The sequence below is a fragment of the Perognathus longimembris genome, chromosome 5 (assembly GCF_023159225.1).
Source record: "Perognathus longimembris pacificus isolate PPM17 chromosome 5, ASM2315922v1, whole genome shotgun sequence".
Taxonomy (NCBI): Eukaryota; Metazoa; Chordata; class Mammalia; order Rodentia; family Heteromyidae; genus Perognathus; species Perognathus longimembris.
The window spans coordinates 63,532,185-63,551,601 of NC_063165.1; the positions used below are offsets into that span (position 1 = coordinate 63,532,185).

Consider the following 19,417-nt stretch of genomic DNA (forward strand, 5'->3'; position numbering starts at 1 on the left):
AGTGGTAGACTTCAGCTTCAGAGCTCAGGGACAGGGCCCGGCCCAGAGTTCAAGCCCAAAAACTGACCAAAAAAAAGGGGGGGGGTTTTGAATTATGCTATAGTAAATTTATAGAAAAAAATGGGATTTTTATGGGAAAATACTTGTTTCACAACCAGTTTCAACACTGAATTGTACAAGTAAACATAAAAAGACAATAAATTTTGTTAGGTGCTTTCTGCCACAATACAAAACCCCAACAGGGGAGGGCAGAAGGGGGAGGAGGTAACAAACAGTACAAGAAATGTACCCAATGCCTAACGTATGAAACTGTAACCTCTCTGTATATCAGTTTGACAATAAAAATTTTTTTAAAAAACCCAAAAGCAATGTTAGCTCTGTCAGAAAAATATTAAAATCATTTTTACAACAGAACTTTCTAGTTTACTTACAATAAAGTAACACACACAGACACACACACACAGACACACAGACACACAGACACACAGACACACACACACACACACACACACACACCCAGTATTTCTTCCATTGTTACAGCCAGGCAACTATTTTTCTATAGTTTACAAATTAAAATCTATAGATGTGTTGTAGGAATAACTATATGTTAATTATATCTATAAACAGTCTTCTCACCTGCGTGGCCTAGTCCTTGGGGACATCATTTCATTGCCAAGTATGTGGTACCGTCTTGCTTCATGTAACAACTGGTAACACTCAGGAGAATTCTGGATCAATTGGTCCACCTCAACTGTTTGAACAAAGTAGTTGGGATGCAACAGAGGGAGTCTCACATGTGTCAGGAGCTCATGTAACAATGGTCTTCTCAGATCAACGGCACGGTAAACCCAACGCATAACGGCTTCAAAAACCATCTCTTCTTTACCAATCACAAGTTCATCGCTACAAATATAATCAATAAGTTCATCTTTGTCAAGCTCAAGAAATTCTTCATGTTGGGACACATCCTCAAAAGTCTGTAATGCGAAGGTTTTGCATTTTGTGAAGAGTGTTTTGAGTGAATGGGTGTCAGCGAAGCGCTGGATTCCTAAGCAATTACAAGGATCAAGTTGTTCCTCTAGGAACTTGGCACATGCATCACGGAGTACACTAATCTGAAAGAGGCTTGATGTTTCAAAGAGATACTGGACATTCTCTGTGGTGATCTTCACCTTTCCAGTATATACATACTGCAGAAAACATTCCATAGCTTCAGCTAAAATGCCATTGATTTCAACCAACATTTCTCGGCTTTCCCTGTGGTCATTGCAAAACATAGCTCTGAAGTAGCTACTACAGGCAGAGAGGACAGCTCGATGGCAAGGAAACTCTTTTCCTTCCACACAAATGATTACATCAGTGAATAAGCGGCTGTCTCGGAATTCATTGAATATCTGGAGTATGTTTTCAGCATGGGATGATCCTGAAGAGAAGTCAAAAAACTCATGACCTGTCAGAGATTTGGGGTCCATTTCAAAAACTTTACGCTTAGTAGCTGGGGAATCACGTACCCCAAGATCCTCTCTGTTTAGTCTGCGTCCCAATATTAGTACCATTGTTACATCAGTTGACTATATAATTGTTGAGAAATGACTGGAAGAGATCTTCTTTAAGTGGCTGAAAGGAACAGAAATGAAAACATTACAATCTGTAAAAAAATTCAGAAAGAAATCACATGACAAATATATTTCACATGGACATAGGACACTATCTCATTTTGAGAAAAACTGATGAAAACCTGCATCTTCAAAATTAGAACATTAGGGATCATTTGCAATAGTTTTTTTGAAACTCTCAGATGAAAAGACACTATGTACTTTTCAAATTACTAAAACTTTCCATTTCCCTTTTCACACAGCTGGGTTTTATTCTAGTTAACTGAGCTGATGGCAGAGGTAAGTCAGAGGACAGAATTTCAGTATGGTCACAATCCTAATAGTTATTGTCTTAACATAACATTGTAAGTTTTATCTTACAGTGAGTTATTATCTAAGTTATTATCTTAACATAACATTGTAAGAGAGAAATTTAGTAATATATCAATCAACAAACCTTAAGAACATACGTTTGGCTAGTATCTTTTCTTCTTTTTTTTTTTTTTGTGGGTTGTGGATCTTGAACTCTGGGCCTAGGCGCTGTCCCTGAGCTTTTCAGCTCAAGGCTAGCTCTCTACCACTTGAGCCACAGTGCCACTACTGGTTTTCTGATGGGAAACTAGAGATAAGAGTCTCATGGATTTTCCTGCTTGGGCTGGCTTTGAACTGCAATCCTCAGATCTCAGCCTCCTGAGTAGATAAGATTACAGGTGTGAGCCACCAGTGCCCTGCTTCTTTTCTTTTTTCTTTTCTTTCCTCCTCCTCTTCCTCCCCTCCCTCCCTCCCTCCCTCTCTCTCTCTCTCCCAGTCCTGTGGCTTGAACTTAGGGCCTAGGCACTGTCCCTGAGCTTCTTTTGCTCAGGGCTAACATTCTACCACTTGAGCCACAGTGTGACTTCTGGCTTTTTTCTGTTTTTGTGGTACTGAGGAATCGAACCTAGACTTTATGAATGCCAGGCGAGCACTCTACCACTAAGCCACATTCCCAGCCTCTCTTCTTTTTTAAAAAGCAATTTTTCATAAGGAAATCATCAAGAATATGTGGAAAAAATTATTTATATAAGATGTTTAATTCTGCATTAACAGAGGATACTTAACCTAAAAACCTCACAAAAGGGAATTAGTTAATTCATACTCTTCGTTCAGGAAGAAACAGTCCATGAGCACTGGTGGCTCATGCTTGTAATCTTATCTACTCAGGAGGCTAAAATCTAAGGATCATGATTTGAAGCCAGCCCTGCCAGGAAAGACTGTGACTCGTATCTTCAGTTTACCACCAAAGAGCCAGAAGTAGAACTGTGACTCAAGTGGTAGAGTGCCAGCCTTGAGCAAAATATACTAAAGAACAGCACCTAGGCCCTGAGTTCAAGCTCTGGTCAGCCCCACCACCTTCCTCATGCCAAAAAAAAAAAAAGGTATGCAGACTAATGGCATGGGAAGTATTAGATAATAAGAGGAAAAGCAGATCTTAAGTACATTCTAACAAAAAACTTACATACTAATGCGTATGGGGAGACCAGGAGACCACAACCAAAAATCAAATGGTTGACTTATCTACTGTTTTTTTTTCTCATATTCTCTAATATTTCCTTTATATAGTTAGTACTTTGTTTAAAAAATGTCTAGGCCCTGCTTCCTTTCACTAAGAAAACCAAGGTCCCATCTTCTCTCTTTCTGTGGCTGTGGATAAGTAACAAATGAATAGACTTAGACACGGGTATGGAGCTCAACTTTCTTTGACATTAAAGAGTTCTCTTTTGCCAGTCCTGGGGCTTTAACTCATGGCCTGGGCACTATCCCTGAACTTCTTTTGCTCAAGGTTAGCATTCTACCACTTGAGTCACAGTGCCACTTCTGCCTTTTTCTGTTTATGTGCTATTGAGGAATTGAATCCACGACTTCATGCACGCTAGGCAAGCACTCCACCACATTCCCAGCCCTAGAGGGAGTTTTTTCACTTACTTTATTTCTACATCTACAGGTGATATATAATCCAAAGTGTATTAATAACCGGTTTAAAAGCACTTGTTATAGTAGCAATAAGAAGGTAGCAAAAGGGTATCATGAGTAATTCAAAATATGAGATGCCGGGGCTGGGAATATGGCCTAGTGGCAAGAGTGCTTGCCTCGTATACATGAGGCCCTGGGTTCAATTCCCCAGCACCACATATACAGAAAATGGCCAGAAGGGGCGCTGTGGCTCAAGTGGCAGAGTGCTAGCCTTGAGCAAAAAGAAGCCAGGGACAGTGCTCAGGCCCTGAGTCCAAGCCCCAGAACTGGCCAAAAAAAAAAACAAAAAAAAAACACAAATTATGAGATGCCATCCTATATAACAAGACTAAGAGTTAACAATCTTAATTTAACACCGTATTTCCTGAACCCTGTCACGTATTAAGCTATTCTTCATTTAAAAATTAAAAATGACACAAAGGGAAATAAAATATATAATAAAATCAAGAAGCAACTCACTTTATTACATACTCTCTTTTTCATGTTATCTTTGTTCTCTTCTTTTTTTTTTTTTTTTTGGCCAGTCCTGGGCCTTGGACTCAGGGCCTGAGCACTGTCCCTGGCTTCTTCCCGCTCAAGGCTAGCACTCTGCCACTTGAGCCACAGCGCCGCTTCTGGCCGTTTTCTGTATATGTGGTGCTGGGGAATCGAACCTAGGGCCTCGTGTATCCGAGGCAGGCACTCTTGCCACTAGGCTATATCCCCAGCCCCTTTGTTCTCTTCTTAATCACTCTAATGCTTCTGATAGTCTAGTGTCAAGATTCACTAGATGTTTCCAACTTTAGCAATTCACACTGAATTTACTTATTTTTGATGCTCCCATCAGCAGCAGCAGTGGACTATTGTTAAAGGACTCTCTAGGCCTAGAGTTTAGAGCATAAGATAATGCTGTTGCAGTTCTTTTTATTATAGTTACAACACCAAAGTAATAGTTTAAGGTAGCACAGACAAGAAGTCTTATATGCAGCATATGTCATAGACAACCCTAGATATCCCTTCTTTCATTCTTGCCAAATTTAAATGCTCTAGCCAACTGCTCTATTATTGCAATCTTTTTCTTGGTGCTAGTCCAGAACTCTGGGCCTTGGCACTGTCCCCAAGGTGTTTTTTTTGTTTGTTTGTTTTGCTCAAGACTAGTGCTTTACCACTTGAGCCACAGCTTCACTTTCAACTTTTTGGTGGTTGACTAGAATAAAACTTTCATGAACTTTCCTTCCTTGAGCTGGCTTTGAACCTAGATCCTCAGATCTCGGCTTCCTGAATAGCTAGGATTACAGGTGAGAGCCACTGGTGCCTAGCCTATATGATTAGTTTTAAATTTTACTATCACTAATTAATTATGTAGAAAGTGCACATTTGTCTCACTGTAGGTCATCTAATTTCTTGGGTTATGGCTGTCCATGTGTATGTGTCCACATCCTCTCATGAGTATACACAGATAAAATTTTAAAACCTATTTGTAAAGTATAGAATCACGTCAAAATTCACCTTTCCATACAGAGGCAATAGCACATATATTGAGCATATTTTAAATATGAAGTGATCTCAGAAACACTTCATTTTTAATTTTTTTTTTTGTCAGTTGTGGGGCTTGAACTGTGGGCCTGGGCACTCCCTGAGCTCTTCAGCTCAAGGCGAGAGCTGTATCTCATGAGCCACAGCACCACTTCTGATTGTCTGGTGATTACCTGGAGATAAGAGTCTCATGGACTTTCCTGCCTAGGCTGGCTTTTTTGAGAATTAAATTTTATGGCCAAGGTGATGTACAGAGGGGTTACAGTTACATAATAAGGTAGTGAGTACATTTCATTTTTCTTTCCCTTCCCTAGTTCAGATAAGCATACATACAATATCCAGTGTACCAAAATCATATACAGTGACCACAGGGGGTACCGTCAAAGGAAATTCACCTAGTACATTAAACATAATGACAACAATAAAATCTTCCTGTTTCCATCTCTTGTAGTTCATTTTGCTTAGCCTCATCTTATATAATCATATGTACATAGCTGTTGAGCTATTGTGATCCTCTGATGGGTCTATCCTAGACCTTTTTATGTATATTTAGTAATTATTTGGTTTTATAGACATAATGTAAAGTCACTGACCGAAACATGTGGAAATACCATTTGAAAAGAAGTTTGTTATTTTATAGACATGATTTCTACTATTCTCCCCCCACCCCCAACAGCCACATATCAGGGGGACCATGCACCTTTGTTCTCTATGTTCTTAGGCTTGTCTTGCTCAACATTATTTGCTCAAGATCTGACTATTTCCCTGTGAATGCCATTATTTTATCATTTCTAATTGCTGTGTAGAATTCCATTGAGTACAGGTACCACATTTTTTTGGATCCATTCATCTGTAGTGGGACATCTAGGTTGTTTCCATATTTTGGCTATTGTGAATTGTGCAGTGATAAACATGAATGTGCAGATGTCTTTACGGTATCCTGGATACTGTTGTTCAGTGTAGATGCCTAAGAATGTATGGCTGGGTCATAGGGTATGTCTATACTGAGTTTTTTGAGGAACCTCCATACTGTTCTCCAGAGTGAGTGTACTAATTACACTTCCACCAAAAGTGGAGAAGGGTTCCTCTTTCTCTGCATCCCCTCCAGCTTTTGTTGTTGCTTGAGTTCAGAGTATAGGCCATTCTAACTGGAGTGAGGCACTATCTCAGGGTTGTTTTTATTTGCATTTCCTTTACTGCCAGGGATGTTGAACATTTCCTCACGTTTCTTTGCCTAGGCTGGCTTTGAACTTTGATCCTCGGATCTCAGCCTCCTGAGGAGCTAGAATTATAGGTATGAGCCACCTGCGCCAGGCTCAGAAATACTTCTCTGCTTTTTGTTTGTTTGTTTGTTTTTGTTTTTTGCCAGTCCTGGGGCTTGAACTCAGGGCATGAGTATGGTCCCTGGCTTCTTTTTGCTCAAGGCTAGGGCTCTAACACTGAGCCACAGCGCCACTTCTGGCTCTTTCTATATATGTGGTGCTGAGGAATTGAACCCAGGGTTTCATGTATACAAGGCAAGCACTCTACCACTAGACCATATTCCCAGACCTCAGAAATACTTCTATACAGAGAAATCTATCCCTCATCGGCAGGAAAGATCCCACTGCATCCAAATGTCACTTTCTTGTTGCTGTTTCACAAATGATAAAAAAGAGAAATCTACAATTATGTAAACATAGATTGGTGACATGTAACTCATTTATTCTAAAATGCTTTAATCTGAATGCTTTCTTAGAGTCAATTTATTATTAAAATAGCTACATGTCAGCTTCCCAAATCAGCAGTTTATTTTTTATATCAGCTTCTCTAAATTCTATTTCAAGTTCCAAAAATTCACACAAGCTATTGTAGACTTTGGTAATTATATCAGTAGTGTCAACAAAAAAATTCTTGGGCTTTCTGCCTCCGTATGTTGTCCTTCTCATAATGCTTAAATGAAATGTGAACAAAGTAGCATGTTAGAAGAACTGAACAATTGTCCTTCGGTTAAAATAAACCAGTAGGAAAACATACACAAAAGGATACTTTGCTTTTCATATCTAATGATCTTAGTATATGTAGTATTAAATAGATTAAAAGATTGCAGTATTAATAAGTGTAAGAATCTGTTTTTTTATGTTATTTTCCACTCCTTCCCTCATAATTGCTTCTTTAGCTTGTGAACAGACAAGAGAACACATTCTCCACTGATTTTACCCAATAGAAAACTGAAAAATCTAAATTAGAACACATAAAACCACATGGTATGATAGAGAATCCAACAGCAACAAGAAACTCATTCACTGCTTCATTTGTAGGGAGGCCATCTCACAGATTCTTCTCATAGCAGCTGTGGCTTGCCACCTGGCTTTTGAACATTTTTGCTTTCTCTGGACTTTCTAAGAACTCTCCATTAATGAGTCTCCATAACACAGAAAATATAAGGTCTTTCTAACAGGGTCTGATTTGCACAGAGGCATCTTAGAAATGTGAAGAGAATTTGGAATATGGCTTTTGGACTTTCAGATATAATAATTTATTAGATTTTGCCTATTTTAGGTAAATAAAATATTTTAACCACCAATGGTTATAAATGTAAACAAAAGCTTAATCATATCTCAAAGTACAGTATTTAATATAGGTTCAGAGTTTATCTTAAATGAACTTATACAAGCAGGAAAGACTACAGATTGAATTCTTCTAAATTTTTTGCATAAATTTAAAAGCATAATTATTACTGTGAGGAAAAAGTTGAGCAATGAATAAACTTCTCTGTACAAAATGTGTAGGAAAGGCTGGGAATGTGGCTTAGCGGTAGAGGGCTTGCCTTGTGTGCATGAAGCCCTGGGTTCAGTTCCTCAGCACCACATAAACAATAAAAGCTGGAAGAGGTTCTGTGGCTCAAGTGGTAGAGTGCTAGCCTTGAGCAAAAAGAAGCCAGGGACAGCACTCAGGCCCTAAGTTCAAGACCCAGGACTGGCAAAATAAATAAATAAAAATATATAAATAAGTGTGTGTGTGTGAAAATGTTTATTCCAAAGAAAAATAAGGATTGAAAGATATATTTAGGTAAGTTAAGTGTGATCAGACTGCAATGTCACAACTGATTTATCTGGAAAAAGTAGTCAACATGCTCTCTTTTTCTCCTTCATTTCTTTAGGTTTTTTTTTTTTTTTTTTTTTTTGGCCAGTCCTGGGCCTTGGACTCAGGGCCTGAGCACTGTCCCTGGCTTCTTCCCGCTCAAGGCTAGCACTCTGCCACCTGAGCCACAGCGCCCCTTCTGGCCATTTTCCATATACGTGGTGCTGGGGAATCGAACCAAGAGCTTCATGTGTAGGAGGAAAGCACTCTTGCCACTAGGCCATATTCCCAGCCCCTCCTTCATTTCTTTAGGTGCTTTATTCCTTGAGCTATTCTCCTACTTGAAAGCATTGGTCCTTTAAAAGATTCTTCTGGTTAAAGATATTCTAGGGTTTATATCCCACTACAGAATCATAAGTGTTGTAGACCTACTTTCTTATTTTTAAATTACATGTGCTTGGCCTATGTCCCAGAATAATGAGTGGAGATAACCTATTCTGATGTCCTGAAGACTGGAGAACAATGCAGAAAAGGAATTGAGCTTCTCAGAAAGGAATAAAAATAGTGGGTATTGGGGTGGGGATATGGCCTAGTGGCAAGAGTATACATGAGACCCTGGGTTCAATTCCCCATGCACCACATAAACAGAAAATGGCCAGAAGTGGCGCTGTGGCTCAAGTGGCAGAGGGCTAGCCTTGAGCAAAAAGAAGCCAGGGACAGTGCTCAGGCCCTGAGTCCAAGCCCCAGGACTGGCAAAAAAAAAAAAAAAAAAAAGTCGGTATTTAGTAACAAATGATTGTGACACACATTTGAAGGACACATGGTTCCTTGTTATTCTGACTGGTGGTTAAGTGATCCCTGGTTAAAAAAAAGGAAAATGGCTTAAATCACTTAATAACAATGTTTAGTTTATAAATAGTACAAATATACCTTGTCAGCATTTGGTTGGTCAAAACTTCATTCAAAATATTTGTGTTGTTTTAATTTCCACACCTAAAATAGAGAACAACAACATGTAAATCAGATCCTCATCAGTTCATGTACAGTTGGCAGTATTTATTTACCCTGAAAATTTTTCTTAGAATACCAATTTCTGACTGAAAGTTCATTTTTGTATAGAAAATCATTAAGGATTACACTTTCTTGAAACAAATTAATAATTTTATGTTTTTCTACATATCAATCTTATGTATCAGTTTCTTCCCTTGAAATGTGTCCTGTAGTAAGATTTAAGTGACAGATGACAAAACATATCCCTGATAACAAAACGTGGCACTGAGATGAAGAATAAATATAGTGTGATCACTCCCCTTTGTGGTTGGCTATTTGAAGAATAATTTTCTTTTTTCTTTTGTCAGTCATGAGGCTTGAACTCAGGGCCTAGGTGCTGTCCCTGAGTTGTTTTTTTTATAGTGTCCTACCACTTTGAGCTACTTGTGTTTCTGGTGGTGAATTGGAGAATCTCATGGACTTTCCTGCCCAGGCTAAAATCCTCAGATCTTAGCCTCCTGAATAGCTAGAATTACAGGTGTAGTTTAAAGAATATCTTGAAAGTTAGTTTCATTCACATCTGGTACCACTAAATAATTCTATAAAACTCTATAAAATAATGTATAAATCTACATAAGTCTATAATAGTTCTATCAATTCTAGTAATTCTATCAATTTCACCCAAAGTATACAGTATAGTTACTAGGAAGTTCATAGTAATATCAAGAATTCAGAAAAATTCCCAGATTTTAAATCCTTAGTTATCCAAATTTCTAAGTTTATTACATGCTTATATTTCCTTTATATACATGTATGTATATTTCTTCTGCGTTGTTGAACCTTATTGACTTAATCTCTATACAAATGCAACAATTCTGAATAATTCCTCTCTCCTTTTCTTCTTTTTTTTCTATCTATAAGTAGAACTTGTAAATTCCTAGCAAGTTTACGCCAATTCATAAGTTGATACCAAAACCCAATACACCAAGACTATGATTATCAGATAAATGTTATCTTGTATTTTTCTTTACTTTCAGAAGTAGGTCTAACTTATATGTAGTTGTAGTAAAAGAACTTAGCAATTTGGCTAAGTTAGAAGATTGGTAAGCATTCCTTCCCAATGAGATCCTGAGCCAATGAAAGCATTCAGGTCAATTCAAGAAACATTTATGGTCTGTGTCTGGCACTGGGGTAGCAAATATTGGATTCAGGTCCAATTTTAGACTCTTTAAGTGTAAGACTAGAACCAATGCCAAGATTGACATTAAAATATATTTCAATCCTTAATATTTCTCTTGAAAACACAAGTACCAATTGGAAGAGAGCCTCTCATGATTCAGCTAGTCTAGAATTATACCTATAGTATAGAAAGGGCAAGGCCAGGGCATTCAACAGGGCATTTATTTTCTTCTGGACTTTAGGTAACACTTACCAAGCAAGAGACAGTGGATATCAAGGTACAAAGGCTGTAGGAGATGTATTATGTCCGAACTGGTCTACAGAGTAGCTATAAAGCAACAAACTTCTTTGCCCTTTTTAGAATAAAGGAATCCTATACAAAGCAACTAGGATCAGCCTCAAGGATGATGAGTCACTAAGGGCCTTCTGAAGACTAAATATTACAAAACACAGGGAACTAACAAGATCCTTACCTTAATTACCATGGCCTTTACAACTTTTGGTAGTACCTTGCCACATACTAAAACCCTCTATATTACTCCATTTTCTTAAATTTAACCATTGATAAAGAACAACAGGGCAGAAACAACAAGAAGGGACAAGGAAGAAGAGGTTTATCATTAAAGCTACAAAGTAACTAGAGCTAGGTAGTAGCTACTGAGCTACAGGGTAGCTCAGCCTGTAAGCCTAACTACCCAAGACATTGAGATCTGAGAATTGGATCAAAGCCAGCTTGAGCAAGAAACTTTGCTAGACTATCTCCAATTAACTAGCACAAATTGGGAAGTGGAACTGTGGTCAGGTGGTAGAGTACCAGCCTAGAAGGGAAAAAGCTAAGGGACAGTGGCAACAATAACACAGTAACTGAAACGTAAAACTAGCAAATAATTGATCCTTTATTTATTTGGCAGGGCTTGGGGCTTGAACTCAGGGCCTGGGTGCTGTCCCTGAGCATCTTCGTGCTCAAGGCTAGTGCTCTACCACTTGAGCCACAGCACTGTTTCCAACTTTCTGGTGGTTAATTGGAGATAAGAGTCTCATAGATGCTCCTTCCCAGGCTGGCTTCAAACAGTGAGCTTCAGATCTCAGCCCCCGAGTAGCTGGGATTACAGGTGTGAGCCACCGGTACCCTGCTATCTTTTATTTTAAATAACCAGAACTATGCAAAACTGAAGGTTGTTTTTTTTTTAAATCTGAGACCAGGAGCACAAACTCAGTGTCTGACACTTTTGCTCATTGGTTGATGTTATACCATCTGAGTCAACCTCCAACCTGAAATGAACCATATTTTTTGTTTTGTGGCCATGGGGCTTGAACTCAGGGTCTAGGCACTGTCTCTGAGCTCTTTTGTTCAAGGCTAGCACTCTACCACTTTGAGTCACAGCTCTACTTTGGTTTTCTGGTGGTTTATTGGAGATAAGCATCTCATGAACTGTGAATCTCAGATCTCAGTCTCCTGAGTGGCTTTGATTGTAGTAGGTATGAGCTACCAGCTCCCAGCCCAGCTGAACCTTTGTTTTTTAAAATAAAATTTCAGATATTTTCACTTGGCTGTATCAAAAGCTCATTAAAAAACATCTTTGATAGACACCTTTCCTTTTTTCTTTTGGTACTAGGGATTGAACCCAGGGTATTCTGCAGGTTTATGACTTGAACCCTAGGGGACCACTTTTAAAAATTACAAATTTAGCCAGGTGTCAGTGGTTCACACCTGTAATCCTACTCAGGAGGCTAAGATATGAGGATGAAGGTTTGAAGCCAGCCTGGGCAGGAAAGTTCATGAAATTCTTCCAAAGAATTTACAAAAACTAGGGGGGCTGGGGATATAGCCTAGTGGCAAAAGTGCCTGCCTCAGATACACGAGGCCCTAGGTTCGATTCCCCAGCACCACATATACAGAAAACGGCCAGAAGCGGCGCTGTGGCTCAAATGGCAGACTGCTAGCCTTGAGCGGGAAGAAGCCAGGGACAGTGCTCAGGCCCTGAGTCCAAGGCCCAGGACTGGCCAAAAAAAAAAAAAAAAAAAAAGAAGAATTTACAAAAACTAGGAAGTAGAACTGTAGCACAAGTGGTGGAGGACTAGCCTTGCACAAAAAAAACTCAGGGACAGTACCCAGGCTGTGAGTCCAAAGACAAAGAACTGGCGCACACACACACACAAAACATTACAAATTTAGCTGGATGCCAGTGGCTCATGCCTGTAATCCTAGCTACTCAGGAGGCTGAGATTTGAGGACTATGGTCCAAAGCCAGCCTGGGCAGGAAAGTCCATGAGACTCTTATTTCCAATTAACTACCAGAAAACTGGAAGTGGTTCTGTGGCTCAAAGTGGTAGAGTGCTAGCTTTGAGTGAAAAAGCTCAGGGATCAAACTCAGGCCCTTAATTTAAGCCCCATGACAAAAACAAAAACAAAAAAATACCAAAAAAACACAAAAACACCTTATGAAGGTTGGTAAGGTGGCTTAACTGGTAAAGTACTTGCCTAGCAAGGACGTGGGTGCAAACCAGCAAAATAAATGAAAAATATATTTAAAATCTAGTTTTCAAGCTATTTTTACATTCCAGTTTCCTTTTGTTTTCTGTCTGTACTGGTGCCTGAACTCAAAGTCTCATGCTCTTGCTTGGCTTCTCTGAGAGTATCATTCTACTATCTGAACCAACCCCCTACTTACATGACTTTTTGTGGGTTAATGAGAGTCTTAGATTTATCTGTCCTGGGATGGCTTCAAATCACAAACCTCAGATATCTGCCTCCTGAGGATTATAGGCCTAAGCCACCAGTTCCCAGGTTTTCTTTTAATGCACTGTTTTACTAAAAGATCTACGGACACATGACAAAGGTCTATTTTCTGATAGCAGAATTTTATTTGTCAGTTGTAGAGCTTGAACTCAGGGTCCAGAAACTGTCCCAGAGCTTTTTTGCTCAAGGCTAGCTCTCTACCACTTTGAGCTATAACTCCTCTTCCAGTTTTTAAGTGGTTAATAAGAGATAAGCATCTCATAGCCTTTCCTGCCCAGGTTGGCTTCAAACAGTGGTCCTCAGATCTGAGCCTGCTATGTAGCTAGGATTATAGGCAGGAGCCACCAGTGCCCCAGCTGTTTTTGGTTCTTTTGTTCCAATGAGTTAAATCTGTAAGTATGCCACCAGGTACTATGTTATTTGACCTAATTTGAGAAGCACTGTTCTAAATGTATAAAAACACTTAAGTTCGTGATTTTTATTTACCTTTGTAAATTCAGAAACTACAGAACTAACTTGTAGGAATCTCAGTAAGATGGGGTTAAAGGTATGACTCAGGTGGTAAAGTGCCAGTCAATGAGGGAAAGCATCAGATAGTGAGTCCCTGTCTTGAACAAAAAGCAGTAGAAAAAAAATCTCAGTACAGAATAACACCTAAACACGTCTTTGAAAAAATTTTGTTTTCATTTTGTGTGAGATAAGGTCCTGGCAAGTAGACAGGGCTGGCCTTAAAGTCAAGATCCTCTTTAGTAGACGTAGCCACTAAACTAGAAAGACAGCCAACCACATGGGAAAGGATCTTCACCAGCACAGCAACAGACAAAGGCCTAATATCCATCATCTACAGAGAACTCAAGAAACTAACCCCATCCAAGCCCAGGAAACCAATTATTAAATGGGCAAAGGAGCTAAAGAGAGACTTCACAGGAGAAGAAATAAAAATGGCAAAGAAACATAGGAGGAAATGTTCAACATCCCTGGCAGTAAAGGAAATGCAAATAAAAACAACCCTGAGGTAGAACCTCACTCCAGTTAGAATGGCCTACACTCTGAACTCAGGCAACAATAAGTGCTGGAGGGAATGCAGAGAAAGAGGAACCTTTCTCCACTGTTGGTGAGAGTGTAAATTAGTACACTCACTCTGGAGAACAGTATGGACCTCAAAATATTCAGCATAGACATACCCTATGACCCAGCCATACCACTCCTAGGCATCTATCCTGAACAACAGTATCCAGGATACCATAAAGACATCCGCACATTTGTGTTTATTACTGCACAATTCACAATAGCCAAAAATATGGAAATAACCCAGATGAATGGATCCAAAAAATGTGGTACCTGTACTCAATAGAATTCTACACAGCAATTAGAAATGATAAAATACTGGTATTCGCAGGGAAATGGTCAGAGCAAATAATGTTGAGCAAGACAAGTCTAGAACACAAAAAACAAAGGGGCATGGTCTCCTTGATATATGACTGTTGGGAGGGGGGGCGACAGTAGAGACCAGGTCTGTAAAATAACGAACTTCTTTTCAAATGGTATTTCAAATGGTGTTTTGGTCAGCGACTTTACATTATGTATCTAAAACCAAACAACTGGGAATATGGCCTAGTGGCAAGAGTGCTTGCCTCCTATACATGAAGCCCTGGGTTCAATTCCCCAGCACCACATATATAGAAAACGGCCAGAAGTGGCACTGTGGCTCAAGGGGCAGAGTGCTAGCCTTGAGCAAAAAGAAGCCAGGGACAGTGCTCAGGACCTGAGTCCAAGCCCAGGACTGGCAAAAACAAAACAAAACCCAACAACAACAACAACAAAACCCCAAACAACTACTAAACAAACATAAAAAAGGTCTAGGCTAGACCTGTCAGAGGATCACCATAGCTCAACAGCTATGTACACATGATTAGATAAGATGAGGATAAGCAAAAAGAACTCCAAGAGAAGGACACAGAAGGATTCTATTGTCGTTAAGTTTAATGTTCTAGGTGAATTTCCTTTGACGTACCTCATGTAGTTACTGTATATGATTTTGGTACACTGGATATCATATATATGCTTACTTGAACTAGGGAAGGGAAAGAAAAATGAAGAAGGGTGTAACAAATATGACAAGAAATGTACTCACTACCTTATTATGTAACTGTACCCCCTGTGTACATCACCTTGTCAATAAAAATTAAAAAAACAACAAAAAACAGATCCTCTTTAGTGCTGAGATTACAAATGTAAGTCACCATGCTTAGTTTACCTAATCACTGATTTTAGTTTCCTTTAATAAGTGTCAAATGCTGGCAATAATCCCAGCATGACTCTCAAGGCAGAGGTCAAAAGGTTTTCTGTTAAGGTCAACCCAGACAAAATTTTAGCTAAAACCGTATGATCAAAAGCTGGACATGGGGGGGCTGGGGATATAGCCTAGTGGCAAGAGTGCCTGCCTCGGATACACGAGGCCCTAGGTTCGATTCCCCAGCACCACATATACAGAAAACGGCCAGAAGTGGCGCTGTGGCTCAAGTGGCAGAGTGCTAGCCTTGAGCGGGAAGAAGCCAGGGACAGTGCTCAGGCCCTGAGTCCAAGGCCCAGGACTGGCCAAAAAAAAAAAAAAAAAAAAAAAAGCTGGACATGGGGACTGGGAATATGGCCTAGTGGCAAGAGTGCTTGCCTATTATACATGAGGCCCTGGGTTCCATTCCCCAGCACCACATATACAGAAAATGGCCAGAAATGGCGCTGTGGCTCAAGTGGCAGAGTGCTAGCCTTGAGCAAAAAAGAAGCCAGGGACAGTGCTCAGGCCCTGAGTCCAAGCCCCAGGACTGGCCAAAAAAAAAAAAAAAAAAAGAATAAATGCAGCTGCTTACTTGATATGTATTCATACTTATTTTTCAAAGGCTTGACCTTTGGCTTTTAATGAAATGGCAGAAAAACAAGGAAGTAAAAAAAAAAAAACTGTCTTGCAAAAGCATTAAGGTTTTAAAAAACTTGGACAAAAGCCAGGAAAGTTTAAGATAAAGTTGATAGCCAGCCCTACCACAGAATAGTATTTCTTCTTCCTGTTTAGAGATTAAGTCACATGCATTGTTAGAATAAATTTTTATCAAATTGTATGTGTGTGTGTGTATGTGCGCCCCCATCCCCCAGTGTGCCCTGCCAGTCCTGGAGCTTGAACTCAGGGTCTGAGTACTGTACCTGAATATTTGACATTTTTGCTGAAGGCTAATGCTCTAACCACTTGAGCCCTGGTTCTACTTTGAGCTTTTTGGTGGTCCACTGGAATCTCATGGAATTTCCTGTCCCAGCTGGCTAGAATTGTGATAATCAGATCTCAACTTCGTGAATAGCTAGGATTACAGGTAGGAGCCACCATTGCCGGGGGGGGGGGGGGGTGGTGGTGGTGGTGGTGGTGGTGGTGGTGGTGGTGGTGGTGGTGTGTGTGTGTGTGTGTGTGTGTGTGTGTGTGTGTACTGGGACTTGAATTCAGGATCTGGGCGCTGTCACTCACCTCTTGTGCTCAAGGCTAGCATTCTACTACTTGAGCCACAGAACCACTTCTGGCTCCGAACTGCAATCCTCAGATCTCAGCCTCCTCCATAGCTAGGATTAGAGGAGTGAGCCATTGGTGCCCAGCTTTATTTTTTTTTTAAAGGTGCCTGATCTCAAATGTCTATTAAGCTATACAACCAGGCTGGGCACTGGTAGCTCATTCTATAATCTTAGCCACTCAAAAGGCTGGGAAAAATCCCTGAGACTCTTATCTCCAATTAACCACCACAAGACCAGAGGTGGAGCTGTGCCTCAAAGTGGTAGATGTAGCACTGAACAAAAGAGCTCAGGGGTGTACAACCAAGGTGGGGGGAGACTGTACAACCAATAAGACTCTATCAGTGAATTCCTGCCCCAACCAAGAGAGCTCCTAAGAACTGTATTATCTTCAGTGAACTTCTACAGATTTACAGGAAAAGAAGTCAGGGGAAACCTCAAGTGTTCTATTAGCTCAGGTTAGAAAAAACACTGTCAATGCACTACTGAAAAATGACTGACCTCCAGATTTCATTACTGTTATTTTCCTCGTTCAAAGAACCTATTTGCAATTCACTTCTTAAAAACCTTTAATTACCTTGAAGAGTAAGATATTAAAATGTGTGAGCTAGAATTGCCCAAAGGAGAAAAAAAAACAAAAACCCACAACTGAGTTCTTTTAGGGGACTATATTCAACGTGTGTGCAGTTCCTGGGTCTTTAACTCAAGTCTGGGTGGTCCCTGAGCTTTGTTTTGCTGAAGGCTAGCTCTGCCACTTGAACCACAACCCATTTCTGGCATTTTGGTGGTTAACTGGATATGAGTCTCAACCCACCTCCCTGCCAGGGCTGGCTTCGAACCACGATATTAAGATCTTGGCCTCTAGAGTATCTAGGGTTACAGGGGAGAGCCAACGATAGCGCTTAATCTCTCTTCAAAGCTACAACAGAAAGATTTTAAATCTGTTTAGCAAACTTAATTAACATTAACCTCTAGGTTCTTTTTTTATCAACCAATGGTGGACTTCAATGGTCCGCAATTGCAAAGACTGTGTTTATAAAGGGCAAGCGATTAATCATTAAAATCTACTAAAATCAACTGTTAATAGTCACTGCCCTTCAAAATGTACTTTTGTGGTTTAATTTCGCTATCTGAGCCTCTTTACAAAGTCGCAGGAGGACGGCAGACATTGCGACAGCAGCTGCAGGGCCCAAACGTTCCGGTTCTCCGGGGCGGACCGAGGTAGTGGTCTTGGCATGCCCAGAATTGCCGACTCGCTGGGGCCCAGCCGCCGCCGCTGCCCCGGAGGCGGGGGAGGGGTGGAGGGAGGAGGAGGAGGGGAGGATCGAAGGAGGGGGAGCGAAGGGGGAGGCACCCAGCCTCCCTCCCCTCGGCCGCTCCCCTCCTCCCCCGCGCCCGCGGCCCGAGCGCGTTCTCGCGCGTCCTCCAGATCACCTTCACGGGGGCGGGACGAACTGCAGCCGCTCCGCAGGCGCCCAATCCCCGCCGGGTTAACAGTTCTCGCCGCGGCGTCCGGACTTAGAGGGCGGGGACAGTGGGAACTAAGTTAAGACGCGGAGCCTAGAGTGGTGGGGAGGTGGAGAGGTTAGGCGGGGCCTGCGCCTGCGGCACGCCCGCTCCCCCGCCCGCGGGCTCCGTGGGGACGGCCGCTAGGCTGGGCTCCGGGAGTAGGCCCGGTCGCAGTCGCGGTAAACAAAGGCTGGAGCACGGCGGGGGCGGGGGTAACGGTCAGGTGACAGCGCCAAGCACATTTCGCAATCGCTTTAACGGGGCTCCTCTAGTCAGCAGCACAAGAGACCCCTACGTTGGATCAGGAGTCGCCCCCAACAGGCTGGATTGGAGGCTGTGGCATTCTCGGCACTTCTGGGGATTAAAAGAAATAAATAAAAAGCGGTGCCATTCGAAGCCCAGATTAAAATGAAGACCAGTGCCCCGGCTCGTGCCGACTTCACCTCGCGTGACCCTGCCTGACCCCGAGGCGGCGGCGCGACCACACCTGCTGCGGGAACCCGCGGTCTCCCCACTGCCCCCTTCCCCGCGGCCTGCGCTACAGTTCCGGGACCGTACCGCCGGAGGTGGGGGATACCCCTCCCTCCGATTGTCGCTACCGACATCGGCCGGGAGGAACCTGGCAACGCTGGTGGCCCTGCGCCTCAGAAAAAAAAGAGTCCAGTAGGCCCAGCCGAAGTCCTTCCTGAGATCCCGCCGCTGGCTCCAGGAGGCTGGCGGCCACCGCTGGCTGCCCTCCCGCAGACACTGGGCAGTCAGGACCTCGGCTTCCCCTCCGCCCCCGAGGTCCCAGGTTCAGCCAGTTCCTCGCCTTTAGGCCGGTCCTGGAGCTGTCATCCCCAGGTACCTCTCAGCGCGGGCTGGAAGCAGCAGCAGCGGCCAGCAGCGCAGTGCACTCTCCGTCGCCGGCTTCTCCTCTAGCCTCCAGGCACCGCAGCAGCTCACAACAAAGGAAACATGTGACCGTCCCGGCCAAAACACTGAGCGTCATGGGCCCTTGGCCAATCAAGTGGGCATCCTCCTTCCGGGGACTATGGGAGATGTAGTTCCCAGGACCAGGGGCCCGTAGGGGCCACCTGCATTTCCCGCTATAGGGCGGGACACAATTCCAGGGCTACTGACTGGAAATATTTTCTTTTATGTAGAGCTGGATTAAGGAAATTAGCCTTGTGCAAGGATCCTAGCGTTTAGTGTTTACTGCCCTCAAAACCCCTTCCATGTCCCAAGGCAAAAAGCACACTGCCAGGAATTCTCAGAACTGTGGATCTTG

The 19,417-nt window shown here is 41.9% G+C and overlaps 1 protein-coding gene across 3 annotated transcripts in view; it reads right to left on the reverse strand.

The window, feature by feature from the left end:
- Klhl24 (kelch like family member 24) overlaps positions 1-19,068 on the reverse strand; it is a 51,078-nt gene extending 32,010 nt beyond the window's left edge. The window contains exons 1-5 of one of the 3 annotated variants that reach the window (XM_048347028.1): positions 18,995-19,044; positions 9,114-9,176; positions 4,331-4,468; positions 4,065-4,108; positions 637-1,617 (exon numbers count right to left, since the gene is read on the reverse strand). In XM_048347028.1, coding sequence (XP_048202985.1) covers positions 637-1,556 — 920 coding nt within the window. In that variant the 5' untranslated portion in view covers positions 1,557-1,617; positions 4,065-4,108; positions 4,331-4,468; positions 9,114-9,176; positions 18,995-19,044. Of the gene's footprint in view, positions 1-636; positions 1,618-4,064; positions 4,109-4,330; positions 4,469-9,113; positions 9,177-18,958 lie in introns of all 3 variants that reach the window. The other 2 variants (XM_048347027.1, XM_048347030.1) reach the window with 2 other exon arrangements.
- Positions 19,069-19,417: the final 349 nt, after the last annotated feature.